This window comes from Apteryx mantelli, chromosome 3 (genome assembly GCF_036417845.1).
Source record: "Apteryx mantelli isolate bAptMan1 chromosome 3, bAptMan1.hap1, whole genome shotgun sequence".
Lineage (NCBI taxonomy): Eukaryota > Metazoa > Chordata > Aves > Apterygiformes > Apterygidae > Apteryx > Apteryx mantelli.
In genome coordinates this window covers 128,509,747-128,529,139 of record NC_089980.1, presented here as the reverse complement: position 1 = coordinate 128,529,139, position 19,393 = coordinate 128,509,747, and the positions used below count along the sequence as shown (strand labels likewise).

Below are 19,393 nucleotides of genomic sequence, written 5' to 3'. Positions count from 1 at the left end.
CCAGGGTAACCTGGTTGCCGCGGCAGCGCGGGGCCTGTGGCGCCGCCGCTCCGAGGGAGAGCCGTCGGCAGCCCCCGTCCCCCCTCGCGGCGAGTGGGGCCCTTCCCCTGCGCCGCCGCTTCTGCGCGATGTTCATCTACCTGAGCAAGAAGGTGCTGCCGGGGCGCCGAGGGGCGCTGCGGGGGCCGGCGGAGCTGCCGCCGGGCGCTGCGGGGAGCCGCAGGGCTCGGCGCGGCCTGCGGACGCTGGCAGGGGCCGCGCGCCGGTGCCGCCGCGGGCTGGTTCGCTCGCTCCTATCCGAGTCTCTGGCCGTTGGCTGTTTCCCGAGAAACTGCTCCCCCGGCGCTGAGAAAACGTGCGGAGACTCTGGACGTGGCGCTTTGCGAGAGACCAGCTCGTGGCAAAGGCCTGCCTGCAGTTTCTTCCCTCTCGCCTAGTTGTTTTTTTTTGTTCGGACATTTCGAAATGTCCTGTTATTATTTACTGCGTATACCGTATTTCCCTTTTCTCGAACTTTGTGTTGCGTTGTTTCGTTTATGTTTATAATTTTAATCCTCTTATGTCACTTCTTGACTATTGATCTGTCAGTGTTAGAAATAAGTTTGTTGTCACGTGTGCTATGTTAGTTATCTTTGAGGTGATTTTTTGATTTTTGATTTTTTTTGATTAGGGTATTTTAAATAAAACATGATTCTTATGACTACATAGAGATGTAAAATATTTCTCTTTCAGATTGCAATTCCTGGTAATGTTCGATTAAGATGTATTTCCTGGAATAAGGATCAAGGTTTCATAGCCTGTGGTGGTGAAGATGGGTTACTGAAAGTTTTAAAGTTAGAAACACAAACAGGTAAATGAGATCTTTAGAACAAAATCTACTACGTTGCAAAATTCTGAAAAGAGCTGCACTTTCAGAAGTGGCTTTACAGCATTGTGTATGTTTTACATCTTTAGATAGATGCTTATGCATTTGCATAAACAGCAAATGTGCTGTCACTTTCCTGTGAACATTGTTTTCCTTCAGCTTGCCCTACAGGACGGCCCTGTCATTTGGCTAGCTTTTATATCTACTGAAGTCTTCTTCTTTGCTTCTTCTTTCGTGGCATTATGCTTCATTTTTGTTCTCTTCATCATTTATTTTGGAACTTATTTCATGATATCATGATTGTGTTTGAATGTCATCTACTGTCTGCATTTAATTTAGAAAGTTGTGTATTTTAAGAAATAAGATAAATATATTCTTAGGAAAGTGAAATTAATATATTTTCAAGTTTTTTTAATCTTTTATGAAAGTAAACAAAGTGTGATGGCTATTTTTTTTTTCTTTCCTGGAAAACTACTGGACCATAAAGAGTATCTGAATTTGGATGACAGATGTGATTAGCAAATGTGTTTAGCTGAGGGGCAGAAAATTCATGCTGCAGTTACACTTTTACATACTTTTAGGTGAATATTTTATTAATGTAAATAGAGATTTTCAGCTGCACTGTTGGTACAGAAATACTAATGTGTATCTTCTAATAAATTTATTTTGTAACTATTTTTGTTATTTCTAGATGAAGCAAAACTAAAGGGACTTGCAGCTCCTAGCAATCTTTCTGTGAATCAAACTCTTGAAGGTCATAGTGGTAAGTCTCTTTGGACATTTAATGTACTTTTGATTAACATAAAAATACAGAAAGATTTTGTGGTCTTGATAGAGTAATTTTGTTATAACTTTTTGTTGTAAGGCTGAAATAAAGAATATTAGTAATAAAATCAGATGTGTTATAGCTTGGCTATCTACTGTTACAAAGTTACCTGATTAAAAGATCTACAGTCGAGTTTTCATGACCTGTGAGTGAATTATTGGGTTGAGAATTAAACTGGTCCAGCCTTCCCCCAGTACTCATGGCTGCTACAGAGTACATGATGCAGGATGCATGCTGCATGACCAGGCCCCGCTCTACCTGTTGCTCTTTAAGGTTTGCAGTCTGCTATGAGATTTTCTAGGTAAGTCTGCTAACTTTGACCTTATAGCCTCATTTGTGTTTTACATTACTTCTGGTTTGGCTATTTCCAAATCATTTTGTCATTACTTATCCTGAAAACGAAGTACTGATTTGTACTGAAGTAGATGGTGCTATCATATATGTGTGTGTGTGTATTTTTTTTAATCTTGCACTGCTACTGCTACAGTACTTGTTCTGTCTGACTTCAGTTTGGTTAATCTGAAGGTTCTCATCAGTTGGGCTGATTATGTCTTTGGATATTTACATATTCATGTTACGTTTGCTCACCTCGCATTTGCTCTCATACTGCCTTTGGTAGTTGACAGATAAACAGTGCTTTATAGCAGAAGATAAGAGCTAGATTGTTTGCTGGGCAGTTTGTGCTGGATGAAATGGATGACTGGAAGTGAAGACATGAAAGACTGTGGTGTTTGAGAAGGGGCCAATTTGTATCTAGTACTGAATAGATGGATGAAGATGATTCACAGAAAATTTGAAGAAGATGTTTCAAGTCCAGTATTTGTGTGTTTATGAGTAGGATCACATATGAGACTTGAGAGTCAAAGGGATAGTGGGTAGAGTACTCTTTTTTTGGTAATAAGAAGGGACATTTTGTTTTAAAACTGCTACTGTATTAATGATCAAGCTATAAATAAATCGGCTTCCTGTAAGAGGAAAGTTTGTCGGCTTCCCAGGCCAACGTGCTTGAGGCAGTCAGAAACAGCAAAACTATGATTTTGGGTTTTCCTTATTGAAGTAATATTTTGGGTAGAATTTGGAGAAGATGTTACTCAAGTGGGTGAATACATGAGCAAAAGGAGCAGCGTAGTAGAAGTATGAAAGAGAAAACAAGAAGAGAAGGCTAAAGAGTGGCTAAGACTGAATCAAAGTCAACAGGGCAAATATGTGCAAACCCCAGAAAACTCAGCAGGGTGACTAAATTGCATGTGGTTGTTTGTATTAACTTTTTTGTTAAGTAGAATAAACACAAAACTTGTATAATTTTCTAGGTTCTGTGCAAGTAGTGACATGGAATGAACAGTATCAAAAACTAACAACCAGTGATCAAAATGGGCTCATCATTGTGTGGATGCTGTATAAAGGTATTGTATAGGACAAATCTGAGACTAGATAATGTTCTGTATTGTAAGAATTTTTTTTTAGCAGTTTTAACAACTCTTTCTTAGATTGTAAAACTGAAAATAAATTTAAAATGTGTTCCAGGTTCTTAAATAGTTGTCTAAATTTTTCTTTAATAAGATATTTGTCTTCCAGAAGTACCTTAAGAAAAGATATCAATTCTTAGGCATGTGCTCTGTAAACAGCTACAGATTTTTCATTTTCTTATCTTTGATAATTTATTTCCTTGAAGGAAAATATGTATAGAACAATAAAAAGCGCTGCTTCACTGTGTAGGTTTGGTTTTGAGTATTATTGTAATATTTAAATAGTTCTGCTGTGGGCATCAAACACAGACCTATTGATAGACCTACTGGAATTTAGGAACCATACTTAGACCAACAATCAAATACTTTCATAAATACAATCTTTAGAAACATTTAATTAAGGCAGTGAACTAATACACATAACCAATGTGTTGCAGTGATTGGCCTTTTTTTTTTTTTTTTTTTAAACCATTTCATGAACACATGTACATTTTTGGCACTTTTAAATTAATTTGAAAGCCAGCAACCCTCTCAGTATAACTAACCACTTTCCAATGCATGTGGGGAAGACAAGGAAAGTTTGTGGTTTTCTTTTTCTCTTGAGGATTTTATATATATATATAAAATGGAAACAAGTAAAATGCCAGCTCAGCTCCTCATTTCAGGCATAAAATATCACTTGATTAGTCTTTCTGTCTGAAATGTGGTGGCTGCTGTTACACGAAGCATCACCTTTAGTTTTGGAAAAGAACCAATAAATTACTTAATGCATATTCCTGTCAAAGGTAGTTGTTCCTTCCGTTATATTTCTAGTGTATTTTGTGAGTTTTTAAGTTATCTAAGCAGTAGATCCCTTCCTGAAGGGCCCATCTCTCAGTCTGTGGCTCCCCTCTCTGTTTTCCACTTTGCCAGTTTCTTTTTGGAAATAAATAGCTCATATCTGAATACTGGATTTCATGACGATAATATGTGCAGTCTGGAGGACACTGTATTATAGTCTTGCTAGAGTTTTACAGAAAGGGCAGTACAACCTCCTCTTTCAGTTCCTTTTTCTAACCTTTATTTTTTTGTTGTACATCACATTGTGAAGTCATATGTAACACATTATCTCATGTTTGTTTATAAACAGATGCTTCACAGGTTACTCCATTTCATTGAATACCTAATTTGATTTCTTACTAGTTTTTATAAGCTTTTTTGGGTCTGTGCTATGTTTAGTTTTTAAAAACTGTTGGAATTTGTTATTTATAAATTTCATTATCGTTGTGTTTGCATAGTTTCCGAATTGAGAATATTTTTACTCTTTGAATTCAGTGATTAGCCTGTATCTTGAATTCATTTGAAGAGTTATCAAATCAAAAGTATAACCCAGTTTTTCATTCTGCACTAATAGGTGCCTGGTATGAAGAGATGATTAACAATAGAAATAAATCTGTTGTTCGAAGTATGAGCTGGAATGCTGATGGACAAAAGATTTGCATTGTATATGAAGATGGGGCTGTGATTGTTGGATCAGTGGATGGTAAAATTTAAGCTGTACTACCTATTGTGTTTTGTAGTTTTATATAGCTTTTGTTTTTAGTATTATTTACTTAGAAAAATAAAGCTACAATGTACATATAGTTAACAGTTGCTTTATAAATTGTTACTTTGACTTTGTTTAGCTATTTTAGTCTTTATATTGGTAACTCACATCCTATTTTTAAATCTATAGTATGTTTATTAAGTACAATAAATGTCCTGTTACAGGCAATCGTATCTGGGGGAAAGATCTGAAAGGTACACACCTGTGCCATGTGACCTGGTCTTCTGACAGCAAAGTTTTACTCTTTGGAATGGCAAATGGAGAAATTCATATTTATGACAATCAGGGGAATTTTATTGTGAGTTTATGGTCTGTATTGTAAAGTATTAACTTTCATAAGCACAAAAATTTTGTTTTCGTTTATTCCTTGTTCATTTGTTTAGTTGGTGGACTTCAGTACTGAGAACTGGACAAGGTCTTGTATGTGAAGTTTTTTTATTCAAGATTTAAGCAGCTGCACCTTTTTTAATATAAATTTTCAGTAAAATTTAAGTACATTGCAAATGCTTGTCTTTCCTGTTAGCTAAATGACTATCACTTCAACTAATGCGTTTTTGCTTTGCAACTGTTATTGGAAAGGTAAAAATGTGTATGGTGATCCTGGCCAAATTAAGTGAAGCTCATGTTAAAAGTCCTAGTGTATGTGTAGAATAAAGTGGCAGGCTATTTTCCTGTTGCTCCTGTTATTGTTTATTAAATAGGGAATGTTACATCTTTCAGAGAAAGCCTGGTAGTATTTGCTGATATGAAAGAAAAAAAACTATAATATTGCTACATTCCTACAGCTTCTGTTTATTTACTTATTTTATGCTCATAGTTAATTGGAGTATTGGAATAACTATGACAAAATGCTAAACAAAAGTAAAACATTGGCTTTCAAAAGAACAACACATTTAGAACTGCATTCTTGATCTTATATCCCTATTATTGTGCATTTCCTTCCTTTCCTTTCCCTCCGAAAGAGTGAAAAATCCTTCCAATCCTCTTTTCTTTAACCCCACACTGTTTCTCTCCCTCCCACTGTGTGTCATGGTGTTTCTAGCATTTGCTGCAAATTACTCAGATTTTTTTTTTTAAATAAGCTAATAAGCTTTTTTTTTTTTTTTTTTTTTTTTTAAACTACCCTCATTTTCCAATTATATGTGCTCTCTCACTACCATAAGTTACCTGGTATTACTCCTGGAAGTGACCCAAGTACACTGTTTTCTTTCAGAAAATGCTCTTACCGATGCTACTAGATGTAAAGAGCTAATTATTAGGAAAGTTAACTTTTATCTTAATTGGTGTTCTGATTTGGATATTTATAGTCCCAGTTTAAATAACTTATTCTGAAAAAAAACTTGTGACCAGAAATGGTTTGAAATTAAAGTAGTTTTTCTTTTTATTCTTTTGTAAAGCTCAAGGATTTTCTTGGGTGTTTTTTTTTCTCTAAGTTACTTTAAATGATCTTACATTTCAAAGAATAAAAAAGGCCAACATTAAAGTACTTTTTTAAAAAAAATGAAATGTATGTTTTCATATACCTGATCCAACTTTGGATAAGGAACTTTTTTCAAACCCTTAAAATTTGAGAATGTGAAAATTTTTCCTTTGGACAGAAAAACAATTTTGCGCGTACTTTTTTGGGGGTGTTTATAGATAAAAATTGTTCCTTTAACTAGCATGTTATATGTAAGTTTAAATAATTAACCATTCTTATTTAGGTGAAAATGAAACTTAGTTGTTTGGTGAACCTAACTGGAGCATTCAATATTGCTGGGATACACTGGTACCATGGTACAGAGGGCTACATTGAACCAGGTTGTCCTTGTCTTGCTGTCTGTTATGACAATGGAAGATGCCAGATAATGAGAGATGAGAATGACCAGAGTAGGTACAAAATATGGGTTACTTATGACTGACCTATTCTTAACCCCAAACTACTTATGTTTACATTCTTAATGTTTTTTTTCTTAAAAACTAGATCCTGTTTTGATTGACACTGGTATGAATGTAGTATGTATTCAGTGGAACCACTGTGGAAGTGTATTGGCGGTGGCAGGCTCCCTAAAAGCAACTTCTCAAGATAAAGATGTAAATATTGTGCAATTCTACACTCCATTTGGTGAGGTAAAAATATTTAATATATTTATTATACTACCTAAGTTGTGCTTAGTTAGCATATTCTGTCTATGTGGTCATTACTCTTGAAATTTGAATGCCTGTATATAGAATTTTAGTGCGTTTGAGATGCTCTAAGGTATCCAGGATGTCCACGTGGATCTGGAAAGCTTACAAAGGATCTATGGGCCTGTACCCTTCTAGAACAGCAAATTGATGGCCAGCTGGAAAATCCTAGGGCATCTCGCATAATACTAGAGGAGGGGAATACGTGTAGGGCCCAATTTTGAGCAGCTAACTTAGGCGGCAGTTAAGATGCTAACTTAACGTGTATACCAAGTCTGGAAGTAACCTGTCTTTCTGCACTGACTGTGTAAGAGACCAGGATGCATCAAGATGAGGAGTTTAAAATAAGGCAGTGTATGCTCCCCTCTATTTTTATGGAATCGGTAAAGCTGAGAAAATGGCATCTGTTGTCAGTAAGAGGAGTGGCCCAGAAACCTTAGAAAAGTTAAACTGTTTCTAATCTTCAGCTGTTCGTTGGGAATACTGTTTTGTAAATGCTTTTTGCACTTCTTGTCTTCTTTATAAGATGTTAGATGTTTATCAGCCTCAGCTGACAGAAAACTTTCTTATATTAGGCAAGAGTAGCAGTATAAAAAACAATAAGGTAATTTCACTTTCCTTCTCAGTATTATACCTGGAAATCAATAAGTTAGTGATAAGTATCAAATTGAACCAAAGGTTTTGGCAATATTATTATGGCTCTGTTTGCTAATGTCATTCAGGTTAACTGAAACAAGTGTTCCAGACTCTAGATATAGTGTTCATAAGTAAACAGAGTTTTCTTTAGATCTCAGAATTGTTTTGTACTGGTTCTGATAGTCAGGTACTGACTCAACTTTTAGAAGATGATATCTTCTGTGAATAATTTGTGACCATTATTTGGACTTACTATTTGCACCTGATTAAAGGCATGAAATAGGTACTAAATCATGTAAGTTAATTGACAGCAGGTTGTTGAGACACAAACTTATGACCTCAAGAAGAAGGCTAGATCTAAGCATAATAATCAGTGTTTTGTTCAGTAAAAAGTTGTATTTTAAAGTTGTATTTTAAACAAAGAAAAAGTCTAAGATTATTCAAAATCTCACAATAAAGCGTAGGTTGATATATCACTTACTACCTACATGCATACATTTTGCCAGCAGAAAGCTTTACACAGGCAAGTGGTCTGTGGGATAAGTGTTAAAGTTCTTGAAAACATTCATTGTAAACTTCACTTTCTACAGCAAAATAAGGATTTAAAAAAAGTGGAAAGTATATTTGTCTTTGGTAGCTCTTAAATCATAAGTGCACATTTAAATGCCTTTCTTAAACCTTTGTGAAGGGAAATGAGAAATAGAGAAGAGGAAAATGGTTATTGCCTTGCTGCAAATTGTGTAACTATGCAACTGATTGAATGTATGTCCTTGACATAGGCTAAACAAATAACATATATAACTAACCTATCAGCTGTATTTAAATATGTTGTACATCAACTGAGTAATGTAATTGATAGACTTACGCTGCCAGCATAAACACAACTTTTGAGGAATGCCAGATGTCAGTACTGTTATTAATTGGAAGTTATATTTATTTTAGTAGTGATTGAAGTAATAAAGGTGATTCAGATTACCAGGTGAAGGAAAAAATGTTTACACTTTCATTCTCCATCTACTGTTTATTTTTGAAAGTTTGAACTATGACTGAGTCATGGGTTTTAAATTAAATGGTTTATCTTTCTCTCTCTTGAAAAAAGAATCAAGACAAAAGAATACTTCATGCCTATTAAATACCTCTTTTTCCACTTGTTTGTGCACATGTGTATTGTAATTTGGGAGCCCTTATGCCATACCTGTAAAGAAGATCTATATGTTTGTATTTCATCAGCTGTAAAAGCTTTGTCATATATGTATTTTCATGGTAATTTTTCTGGGATACATTCAAAATCTTTCTTTTCTTGTTTTTAAACAAGCATTTGCGCACACTGAAAGTTCCTGGCAAACAGATGTCAGCCTTGTCTTGGGAGGGAAGTGGACTGAAAATTGCACTAGCTGTTGATTCTTATATATATTTTGCAAACATTCGGCCAGATTACAAGGTAGGTAGCAGTGCAGCACTGAATTGAAAACTTATTAATACAATTACTTACTCTCTTTCTGAGTTGGTTGATCAAGTAGCTTTCTTACCAAAAACTCTTTTGTTGCAATCATAAATGCACAGCTAATAGAACAAGCCGAAATTTGTTTCATGTTACGTGTCATCAGCATCTAATTTGATTAGTAAACTTGTTTGAAAGCAAAATAAGACACTTCTTTAGCATTGGGTAATGGACTAGTTAGGTGATAAATGGATCCCTAAGGTGATTAGATGTGATACAGAAGTTATTAGTGGAAGGTAAATGCAAAATATGACAGTTTTACTGGCATTTTTTTCTAATGGGGCAGGAAATGGTTTTCTTATCCTGTAAAACCTGTAAGTGAGAGACCCAAATTAAATGCATTATGGACTTTTGTTTGGTCTGAAATGAGTCTCTGGGTACATTTACACTGTCACATGAAAAGAGATGAATGGATAAGCTGAAGCATCAGAACCTTATCATGCTGATCAGTTGCTGGCTTGTTGCCAGGCTCTGTCTTGAATTGCTTTGTCTAAGTCTCCAAAGACAAAGCCTGGGTAGGGATCTAGGGCTACTTGATTTTAAGGAGAGTAATCTAGGAAAAATAGGAAGTTTTATTTCCTCCACTAAACACAGTCTTTCAGCACTAATGCTTTGAGCAGGTCATGGTTTGAAAAACAAAATTATAGGGATTATGTCAGGACATTCTTCCTGTTCAAGTTGTTCTAGGTAGAATAAGTATTTACTGAAGCAAACAGTTTTAGTTTAGATTAAGCTTATTAGAAATGTCTCCTGTGTATCAGGTGAGTGCCGTACTCATTACAGTGTCAGTCTTTGGTGTTCCATATTTAATTATTTATGTAAAATAGAATACCTTCAAAGAAAAGATCTGAAAAAGGGTAAGCTTGCAAATAACCAGTAGCCTGGTATTTAGTTCCTTGCTTGGATTAAAACCCCACTATCAGTTAATATATGGAGAATATTGTTCTCTTTCCCTGTCTCTGGTCAGTGACTCCAAAAATAATGACTGATAAATTAAGGCAGATATTTCCTTCCTGATTTTGAATTTATTCAGATTGTGTTTTTTTTTTTTTTTTTTGGTAATGAAATTTTCATTATTCAGAATTTCATTATTCAGAATTTCTGACCAGGTCAAATCATTATTGCATTTTATTAAGCCTAATATATAAATCGGTGCCTAACTGATAGTTTCAATTTGATCAACACTATTGACATGAAGTTTTAGTGGAATGTGAATGTCTGTTTTAGTGACTGAATGACTCAGTCATTTCCTTTAGAATGAATTTGCGATCTTATTTTTAAAATAAGAAATGATATGCTTTATTATTGCTAACATAATTGGGCATGATTCTAAACTTGGCAGTGACTGAGACAGTCGTGTAGGTAAGACTCCGGTGTTTTCATTGCTGTTTGGTTAAATTCTGACTGGCTTAAGTGATGCAACGGGAATCATTTGAACCTTACTTCTACCATCATTTTTTGACATTGTTACTTTTGGTGGTGAATTATTCGTTTGAACCAGGAGAGATAGGTTGATAGGTTGTTGAGAGATAGGTGTAGATCCTATTTATACTTCAATTCCCAGTGTACTTTTTACAAGTCTTCACTCAGCTGATTCTAAATAATGTTTATATTTGTCTACTGTATGGGTATGACATTTTTTAACAGTTAAGACTATTTCAGTTTCCTCAAAGTTAGCAAAAGCCATGATTACTCCCCCCCCCGTTCCAGCTCAGGATATATTCTTTAATCATCATTGTGTAACCACTGTGATTAAAGGGATAGGATGTATTATAAGGAATATACTGCAGCTATATTGGTTTACTCAGTTGTGAAATATCATTGCTCAAAGAGTTATAAACACAAATCTGCTAGGATGAAACCCCAAATAGTTTGTTGTAGATCTGCTGGTAGAGGCTTTGTAAATTTGAGCTGGAAATTAGTCTTGCAGGAAATGCTACCTAATGTTTACTCCAGAAAATGTGTAATGGCTGGAGCACACGCCGACTGCTTTTTCTTAAACTCACCAGTGTTTATGAGACCATGTGTATTTCCAGATCTGGCGTGGCTTCCAAGTGAATGGTATAGCTTGTTACATGAATAATTCTATTTGGTGGAAAGGAGGTTTTTTTGTCATGTTACTAATATGGAAGTGTGATGTGAGTTATTTTAGTGCTCCAGTATAATTGCTTAGGTTGGTCTGCTTCAGACTTTTAAAAGTGCAGTGTTTGAGATGTTTCTTTGTTGTAATTTATATTTTAAAATTATAATATAGAATTTCTTTATTTTCCCTCTGGAAAATGAAAGGGTTGGGTTTTCAAATCAATTCTCTTATGGCAAGCATTTTCATTGCAAAAGCCATCATTACAGTGGGTATTTCTGTGTACCTTCTGGACAAAGAAGGAACGAGGGGAAGTGAAATCTTGTCTTATTTTGAGTGTGGACCTCCAAGAAGGATTGAGATAAATCATTTTGTGCGATGGGAAAATTGTCTTGCCAGTTTAATATTCTGCTAATAACTTATTACTGGGCTGTGTTTACCTACTGTTAATAAAGCATTTCATCACCTGACAGGCAAAGAATTTTGAATACTGATTGTGTATATGAAATATTCTTTCATAGCTGTGAACAATTTATTATTGAATTTGCACAATTTCTTATAGGTTTTATCAAAATTGTCTTTCTTGGCAGTGGGGTTATTGCTCCAATACAGTGGTTTATGCATATACTCGACCTGATCGTCCAGAATACTGTGTAGTATTTTGGGACACAAAAAACAATGAGAAGTATGTGAAATATGTCAAGAGCCTGATTTCCATAACAACTTATGGAGACTTCTGTGTTTTAGCAACTAAAGCAGATGAAAATCAACCTCAGGTAAAGTCTGTTTCTTTTAAATTTAACTTTAAACATTCTGTTCCAAATGTCAGTGCTTTACAACCGGAATAAGACCAAAAGTAACATTCTGAATCTGCTTCAGAATGTGCCATTCATTTGTCATTAATTTGACAGAATATTCACTTAAATGGATGCAGTGTTTAAAAACAAAACAACAAGCAATAAAATAATAACAAAAATATCAAGAGAGTTAATGGGTTCTTCACATGTAAACTCTTTGCAGCCCTAACTAACGCTGCATCAAAACAGCAACCATCAGGATCACTGTTCCCTTAGAAATGCTTATGACAGTTCTCAAAGAAAAGCTGTAAGTAGGGAGGACATCACGAAGCTATAAGCAGGAGAGCATTAGGATTTTAAAGATTATTTAATCAGTGAAAAGTTTAAAAAAAAAAAATACAAAAATGTAAATTTTTTTAGGCGATATAATTGCTACAAACTGGTCTATTTCTTGATTTTTGTTTTTAATGTAGTGTAAAAATTGTATTATAAATGTATTCTTCAGTTAATATATTTATTATCACATAGTTTTTCTTCATGGATTCATTTCTGAATTATTTTCTATATCCGTTGTATATTGCTTACAAAGGAGGAGCATGAGATGGAGTCAATTGGTTCAACGGTAAAAAGAAAAAAATGTTTTAGTGCTGCTTCGCTTGATTGTGCGATAAATGGTGTGCTGTATCATATGGTTTGAAAACAGGGTATACATGACCAAAAACATTCAAAAAATTGAGTGCAATAAAATGAGATTTTCTGGATTGTATTTTAAAATCTGAAGGAAATAGTGGAGGGACTCTGTATCTTTCTTAAATAAGATATTTAATTTTAGCATCTGAAAATTACAGATACTTATTATCATCTTTCAGTTCTCTCTGAAAGGCTCTCATGTAATTATTAACACTATAGGGGGTCAGCTTTTAGAAACTGAAACAAACAAGCTTATCCTTTGGGTAGTATTTCATTAGAATTGCTTTATGAAATCTATTGTAAAACAGATCCGTTTTTAAGTTATTAGAATTGTGATGTCAAGTGGGCAAAATGTACAGCAGTAGCTGATGATGCAAAAAAGACTAATTTCAGCAGGAACCGTTTAAAGGTATTGCAAGAGAAAGTGGGTGTTCAGTGTGTTGCAGAGAACTTGCTGTTGATACCCACAGTGAAGCCTGAACTGTCTACTTGCACCAGATCGGACAGTGCAAGCTCCCCGGTCTGGCAGCAGCCTGCGTAGCTCGTGCAGTCTGTCTTGGATGTTGTTCCTCCATCACCCCTTTGAAGTCTATGTTCTACTGACTTAGAGTTTCAGAAATAAATAAAAAGGGCATAAAAGAGAAATCAAGTAAAGAGTGAATGGTGGAATAGTTTACCAGAAAAGAACTAGTATAACCACAATAGAAATAAACAATAAATAGTTAAAAAAAAAAAAAAAAAAAAAGCCAGATGTGGCTTCCTGTAGGAGTGGAGTCCCAACACACTTTTCAGAAAGGGGAAATTTGACAATGCTGCTGGAATGTTTGAGTGATGAACAAAGAAATAACCTCTGCTACAAAATGTTATTTTTTTAATCCATGTTTCTTGATGAGAGAACCAGAAAAATAAATGATTTGATGAAAAAAATCCTTTTCTAATGTTCAGATCTTTTTCTTTGAAAGGATAAAGTTCATGTAATAGATGAAAACTTAAAACCTATAAACTCCACCATTCTCTTATTAGTAAAGCTACCAATCTCACAGTTTAAAGGGGCAGGCTGTATAGCTGTTGTAGTCTGCTACCACAGTTATATGAATTGGTCGGCAGGTGAGAGAGCTGTGCAGAACTAATTATATTTCAATTCCTGGAGAGTCAGTATGCCAGCTCTTAGGTGCTTCCAGGAATAGCAGGCCTGGTTTTTTTGAATCCAAAGACTCTGCAGTTCAATAAATAAAGCTATTTGATCCTTGATTTAGGTCTGGAAAAATAAATACATCAACAACAACAAAAAAGCACATGTGTCATGTCCAGGCCAATTTTTCATTTGTTTGCATCTTCCTGAGTCTAACAGATGGATATGGGTTGTCTGTTGCTGGCCAAGTGGGATTACAAGAAGGGCAAAACTAACAAAACTGGTCAGTTTTGCAGCATTTGATACTGCAGGACACAGGGATAGCCTTATTTGCAATTTTCCCCACATTGTAGCCCTTTGGAGGTTGAAGGAGATTCAGAGTTCTCCTAAGGACAGAACAAGCATCACAACTTCTGGGAGTTGGCAAGGTGGCCTGTTGCAATTTATCAGATTATCCTGTGCATTAACAGCTACCCAAGAGCTGAATCACCCGGAAACTGCTAGTAAATAAATAAATAAATAAATAAAAAATCACAGCGCAGTACTTGCTCTGCAGAGCAGGGGGCAAGACAGTGGCTTTCTCACCAACATGTTATCCTTGGACCCCACTGGTGGTACAGGCTATGTATTGTATCTTGTCTGGTTGGTTTGCTCCTCCATTTAAAACAGCTGGTCGTTTTCCCTTTTTTGTGCTTTGCTTCATTTATTCATAGTGCTAATTGTCAAATGTTGCAATATTCTCATGCTTACACTGCTTTATATTTACAGGGGCTTTGGTCCCCCTGTTTTCTGTTTAACTGAACAGCATTAGATTGTGTGAAATATGGGGTTTGAGATATACATTCACAGAATACCTTGTTCAGTTTTATTAACTTAGAGAAATATACAGTAGTAGTGATATCTGCTTTTGTTTTCATACAGTATGTGCTGGTTCTCTGCAATTCCATTGGTACTCCCTTGGACCCAAAATATATTGATATTGGTAAGCGACTTCTGTTGTTTTTCCCAGTCTTTATAATGAATTTCTTATGTTCAATGGAACAATCACTGTCTTGTTATAACAACCCTTCCATCCAAATTAGTGACCTTCCATTCTGTGCATGGTTATCATAAACTATGATTTTTATATCAGCTTCTCACTTTTACTTGGATTCTCCTTAAATGTAATAAACATGTAATCAATGGTTCCCATGTTGTGAACTGTATGTTGGTATCTGGATACTGTTGTGTTGGAAATGGCTTATTAAGCCACTATTTTTTATTAACAAAACAGGTATAAAAACAATCATGCTCCTAGTAAAAACTGGCCAAGTTTAAACTGATTCCTCCAGCTCTGCAAAATGTTAACAATGGATTTTTTTTATTTGTAACTTTCCTCTTTTTTAATGAGTGTTTTTAGTGATTCGGATTTTTCCATCACAACTATAGGTACTCAACTCCTCAGCTGAAGAGTGTACTGTTTCTCAAAGCAATTAAAATAGTTTGAGCTGGACCTTCATTTAAAAACAAGATGTTGCAGCTTCCCAAATAACTTTTACTTCAAGATCAGCTTTTGTTGTATTTCAGTGTTCATAACATATTGTTCTCACAATTGTTTTACCTAAATATTTTCAGATTAAACATTAAAAATCTGATTGAAAAAAAAAATATATTAGTGAGTTATAATAGATTAAAAAATATGCCCAAATTCTAAGTAGGTCTGAATTCCAGGGTTTCCCTGCTGCTTGTCTGGTGTAGCTGTGATACAGACATTCCCAGGTAATTGCAAACCCCTGTTTGCTAGGAGTTCTGCTAAAGACTAGAGACTAAAGATTATTTCCCTCTATGTGAAGACTTATGACTGCACAGTGGTAATGATAGGAAGACCTTGGAACAGATGAGAGAAGTGAGGAACTGACAAATGAATTGGCTTTTTTGATTAGTTAATCTGCTTTTGTTTGTTCTGTTTTTGCTTTATTTTCAGTTTGTTATCCAAATAGACCTGAGACATTCAGAACCCTATATGCAGTTTTTTGGGTTTTTTTTTTTTAAGCTTGGTTCTTTCAGGGTTTAACAAAGAATAAATCAAATAAAACTTTATTAAAAAAATGCTTTTGAATGAGAGGGGACAGTATAGCTATTAAATTAAAAGAACAAACTTATTTTTAGAATCTCTTTGCTAAAATGATGGTAGGTAGAAGGTATATTTTGCAGTGAATAACTAATGTAATTCCACCATGTTAGAAAGTTAGGGTTGTTTCTGTTTTTTGTTTTGTGTTTCTTGTTTTTCCTAATTGGTGCAGCACTTTGAGCCTGATAAAATAAACATTTAGGAAAGAAAAGAAATCTATGTGTGGTTGATATACAAGAGGAGTGTAACCGTATTGGAACAGATTATTCTGAGTAGATAAAAATAGATTGCATATTTTAAACTTGGAAGAGTTCCTTCCCTCTTATTTTATGAATGGAAAGGTGTCTACTTTACACACACACACACACACACATATACATAATATACTTTTAGAATCTACATACTCTGATTCTACAGAAATCTTTAAACAAACAAAACCAAAACCGCTGTGACAAAAAGAAATGTAGCTGTTATGGCTAGATGCCTCATGAACTCTTTGAATGTAAATTGTCTCCTAGAACCATTGTTTCATCCTCTCTGCCAAAAGAAACTCTTCTGCCCTAATTAATCTCATTAGGGAAGTTAGTTCCAAGCCCCAGTGTTAATACTTGATGCTAGTATTAACCAACAAATAGCCAGCCACGCTGCCTGATGAAATAAATGGGGAAGTGTATAGCAAAGTGTTGGGAAGGTAGAAGTGACGAGAAAAGTAAGGTGAAGAATTGTAAGTCAGGGAAGTAACAGTGATTCGGAGATGATGAGTGGTTTTTTTTGTTTTGTTTTGTTTTAAAAATCAAACCAACCAAGGATTAGAAATAGTTGTGACCATAAAGATGATTGTTTTTGTCAACCAGTGATACTAAAAAGTTTTATGTCTGACTATACGTTAACTGAGTTCATAAGTGTCTCTTTCTACCATTGTTCAGTTTGTGCTTGTGCCAGCTTTTACAATAGTGGTACATTCAAATCTTCAGGAATAAAATGCCTAGGAAATTTGATACCAAAATTTAAAGAGGAGAAAGTTAGATAATGAAATATTGAAGTAAAATGGTGGAATTTTTCTGACCAGATTGCCTGCATTGTATGTGCCTACTTTGAATCTAGTCTCCTGGACTTATATGACAGTTCGGGTTGGGGGAAGGAGGAAATAGGCACTTCTAGGGAACGCTTCATCTTATTCCTACAGTAGACATCTAAAATAAGGTTAGTGAATCATTCCTAAAAGGGGCCTATTTGCTCTCCATTGAGTACAAAGAAGCCAAGGGCAATCAGCTCAAGTGTACTCATCTCTGTCATAGATGTTTAAAATTAGGTGAGATGGATCCCACTCAAGTAGTTAAAATTAGCTTTTCATGTACATCTAAAACTCTGTTTTTAAACTTTTTCTTTGCATTTTCTAACATTCTGTTTAAGTGAGCTTGCTAAATCTGTGTTTTGTTTTTTTTTTTTAATGTAAATAAATAAAAATCAGGTATGGCTTTCTTTGCTGCCCTCACTACTACCTGTCTCTTATAGTTGTCTTTATATAAGAAAAATCTGTAGAAACTGAAAACAGTTATAGAAAGGCTATTTAATAGAGACATGCTGTTGTTGTTCCAATTACATTTGAATTTTGTACTAGAGAGATGAAATAATGCGCGAATCGTTTTTCTCCTTCCTTTGGCTATACTGAGTTTTCTGCAGTCTGCTTGTGTTCTCTTGCTTGTCAGACGATCTATTTAGTGCATGGGCTTACAATGCCCTTTGCTAGTGTGAATGCATTTGTGAAAATGCTAGGCGTTATAGCCTTCTCCCTTGCAGAAGGGCAAATACTTGGGGTTTGGACTATTTGCATTCATAAGTCCTGAAAGATTTCTGTAGTCTCACTAGTTTAAACTTAACAAGCAAATCTTTAATTGGTGCATAATAAACATGCTAAAGAATCAACATTTTTGTATCATATGCATCCTGTAAGATTCCTTTACAGTCAGCCTGCCAAACTTACAGAAGGAATTGAAGGTGAAAGTGAAAAGCAAATATCTGTAAATGAAATATGTTTTTTTTTATGACAGTTTAATCATAGTTGCTCCCCCCCCTCCCCTTTGGTATCCTTTGATGATACAGCTTTATAGAACTTGAAATATTTACCTGTATAACATAGGATAAATTTGTGCTAGGTGTAGATACATGTGTACAGTCAAGGTCTTAATATATGGTATATTATGCTGTTTATCCCCGTTGGAGCTTCTTGGCAGTGGGAGGTCCTTGTCTTGGGGTGCTGAATTGTGGCACTTGGCTGGCCGTGCCGAGTACAGAGAGAAGGCTGTGTGACACCTGAGAGGCAAAAGATCTTTTCTGGAAGGTCTTTTAAAATTCCAGTTGGCGCATCATTTCTAACAGAAAAAATATCCTTCTGTCCTGTTTATAAATGAAAAAAATCAGCTTTAATTATAACTATTTATTTTATCAGATGAGTGATCATTATTAATTCAGAGTGTTATAAACAGTGCAAGTAAAATTAACATATCTCTTACTCAGGATAATTTGGGGGGATTATTGACTTTAAAAAATGTTATCTTTCTGTAAAACTCTTTGTTTTTTTAATGTGATAAATTACTGCCTTGAGTTCTATCCAAGAAATAATTTGCTTAGATAATTTTTGTTTTGAACGTTTGTTTTTATGAACTTCTGAGTGCCACCTAAGGCTGTTACTTTCCTTGATTTTTCACAAATGCCTATGAAAAATGCCTTCTCATATAGCAGAAACTTTCTCAATAGACCATTCTGTATTTGTGTGCTCTTGCTTATTCTCCAGTTAACACTCTTGACCACCTTCAAAATAAGTGATATTCTTGATTGTGTTGCTTATTGCAGATTGATTGCAAGTTGCCTTTGGCTTTTGCTAGACTGCCCCTTGTAGGAATAGCAAACACCTGGAGCTCTACTGAGCATAAAGATTTTTACCTCACTGAGAGTCTTTTGTGCCCTGCAGGGCTCTGTCTTGGACCTGGTAGGAAATTGCTAGTGGAGGAAAAAAATGCCCAATCTGGGCATGCTAAATAGATTGATAGAGCATTAAAATTATGCATCTGAAAATCTCTGTGTTAAAGCATAACTTGTATGAACTGCTGATTTATAACATTTTATAAAATTGTTCCAACAAAGTGATATGAATTTCCAAATGACAAAGTAATTGTGAGCATGTGCAATGTTCAGTTCATCCCCAGGAGGTTCAAATCCTATGTTGTTTGGCTCCAAACCAATAGTTTAAAAGGGGATTGCAAAAAAAAAAAAAATTGTTTGTTCCCTTTATTCTCTGGAATTTTTAATTATGTCATCAAGTTTCTAATGTTTGCCTTTGCCAGCAATGGCAAAAAATAATTAATCAGTCATTATCTGGTGAGGGGCTATCACTTTGCCTTTCTTCAGACCTTGGTGGATGGTTACACCATAAAGCTCTTCCTCATATTCCTCTTTATTTTGTCCAAGGCATTTTTCTTCCTCTGTTTGCCTACTTGTTCCTCTTACTTGTTTTGGGGGTCTTTCAGAATAGAGAAGAT

At 35.1% G+C, this 19,393-nt stretch overlaps 1 protein-coding gene across 1 annotated transcript in view; it reads left to right on the top strand.

The window, feature by feature from the left end:
* Window positions 1-19,393, top strand: part of WDR35 (WD repeat domain 35) — a 44,503-nt gene continuing 25,110 nt past the window's right edge. Inside the window, exons 1-11 of the mRNA XM_013955089.2 lie at window positions 1-152; window positions 733-850; window positions 1,557-1,628; window positions 3,002-3,094; window positions 4,551-4,679; window positions 4,907-5,040; window positions 6,446-6,611; window positions 6,706-6,851; window positions 8,860-8,985; window positions 11,716-11,901; window positions 14,666-14,726. Of these exons, the coding sequence (XP_013810543.1) occupies window positions 129-152; window positions 733-850; window positions 1,557-1,628; window positions 3,002-3,094; window positions 4,551-4,679; window positions 4,907-5,040; window positions 6,446-6,611; window positions 6,706-6,851; window positions 8,860-8,985; window positions 11,716-11,901; window positions 14,666-14,726 (1,255 nt within the window). The 5' untranslated portion in view covers window positions 1-128. The remainder of the gene's footprint in view (window positions 153-732; window positions 851-1,556; window positions 1,629-3,001; window positions 3,095-4,550; window positions 4,680-4,906; window positions 5,041-6,445; window positions 6,612-6,705; window positions 6,852-8,859; window positions 8,986-11,715; window positions 11,902-14,665; window positions 14,727-19,393) is intronic.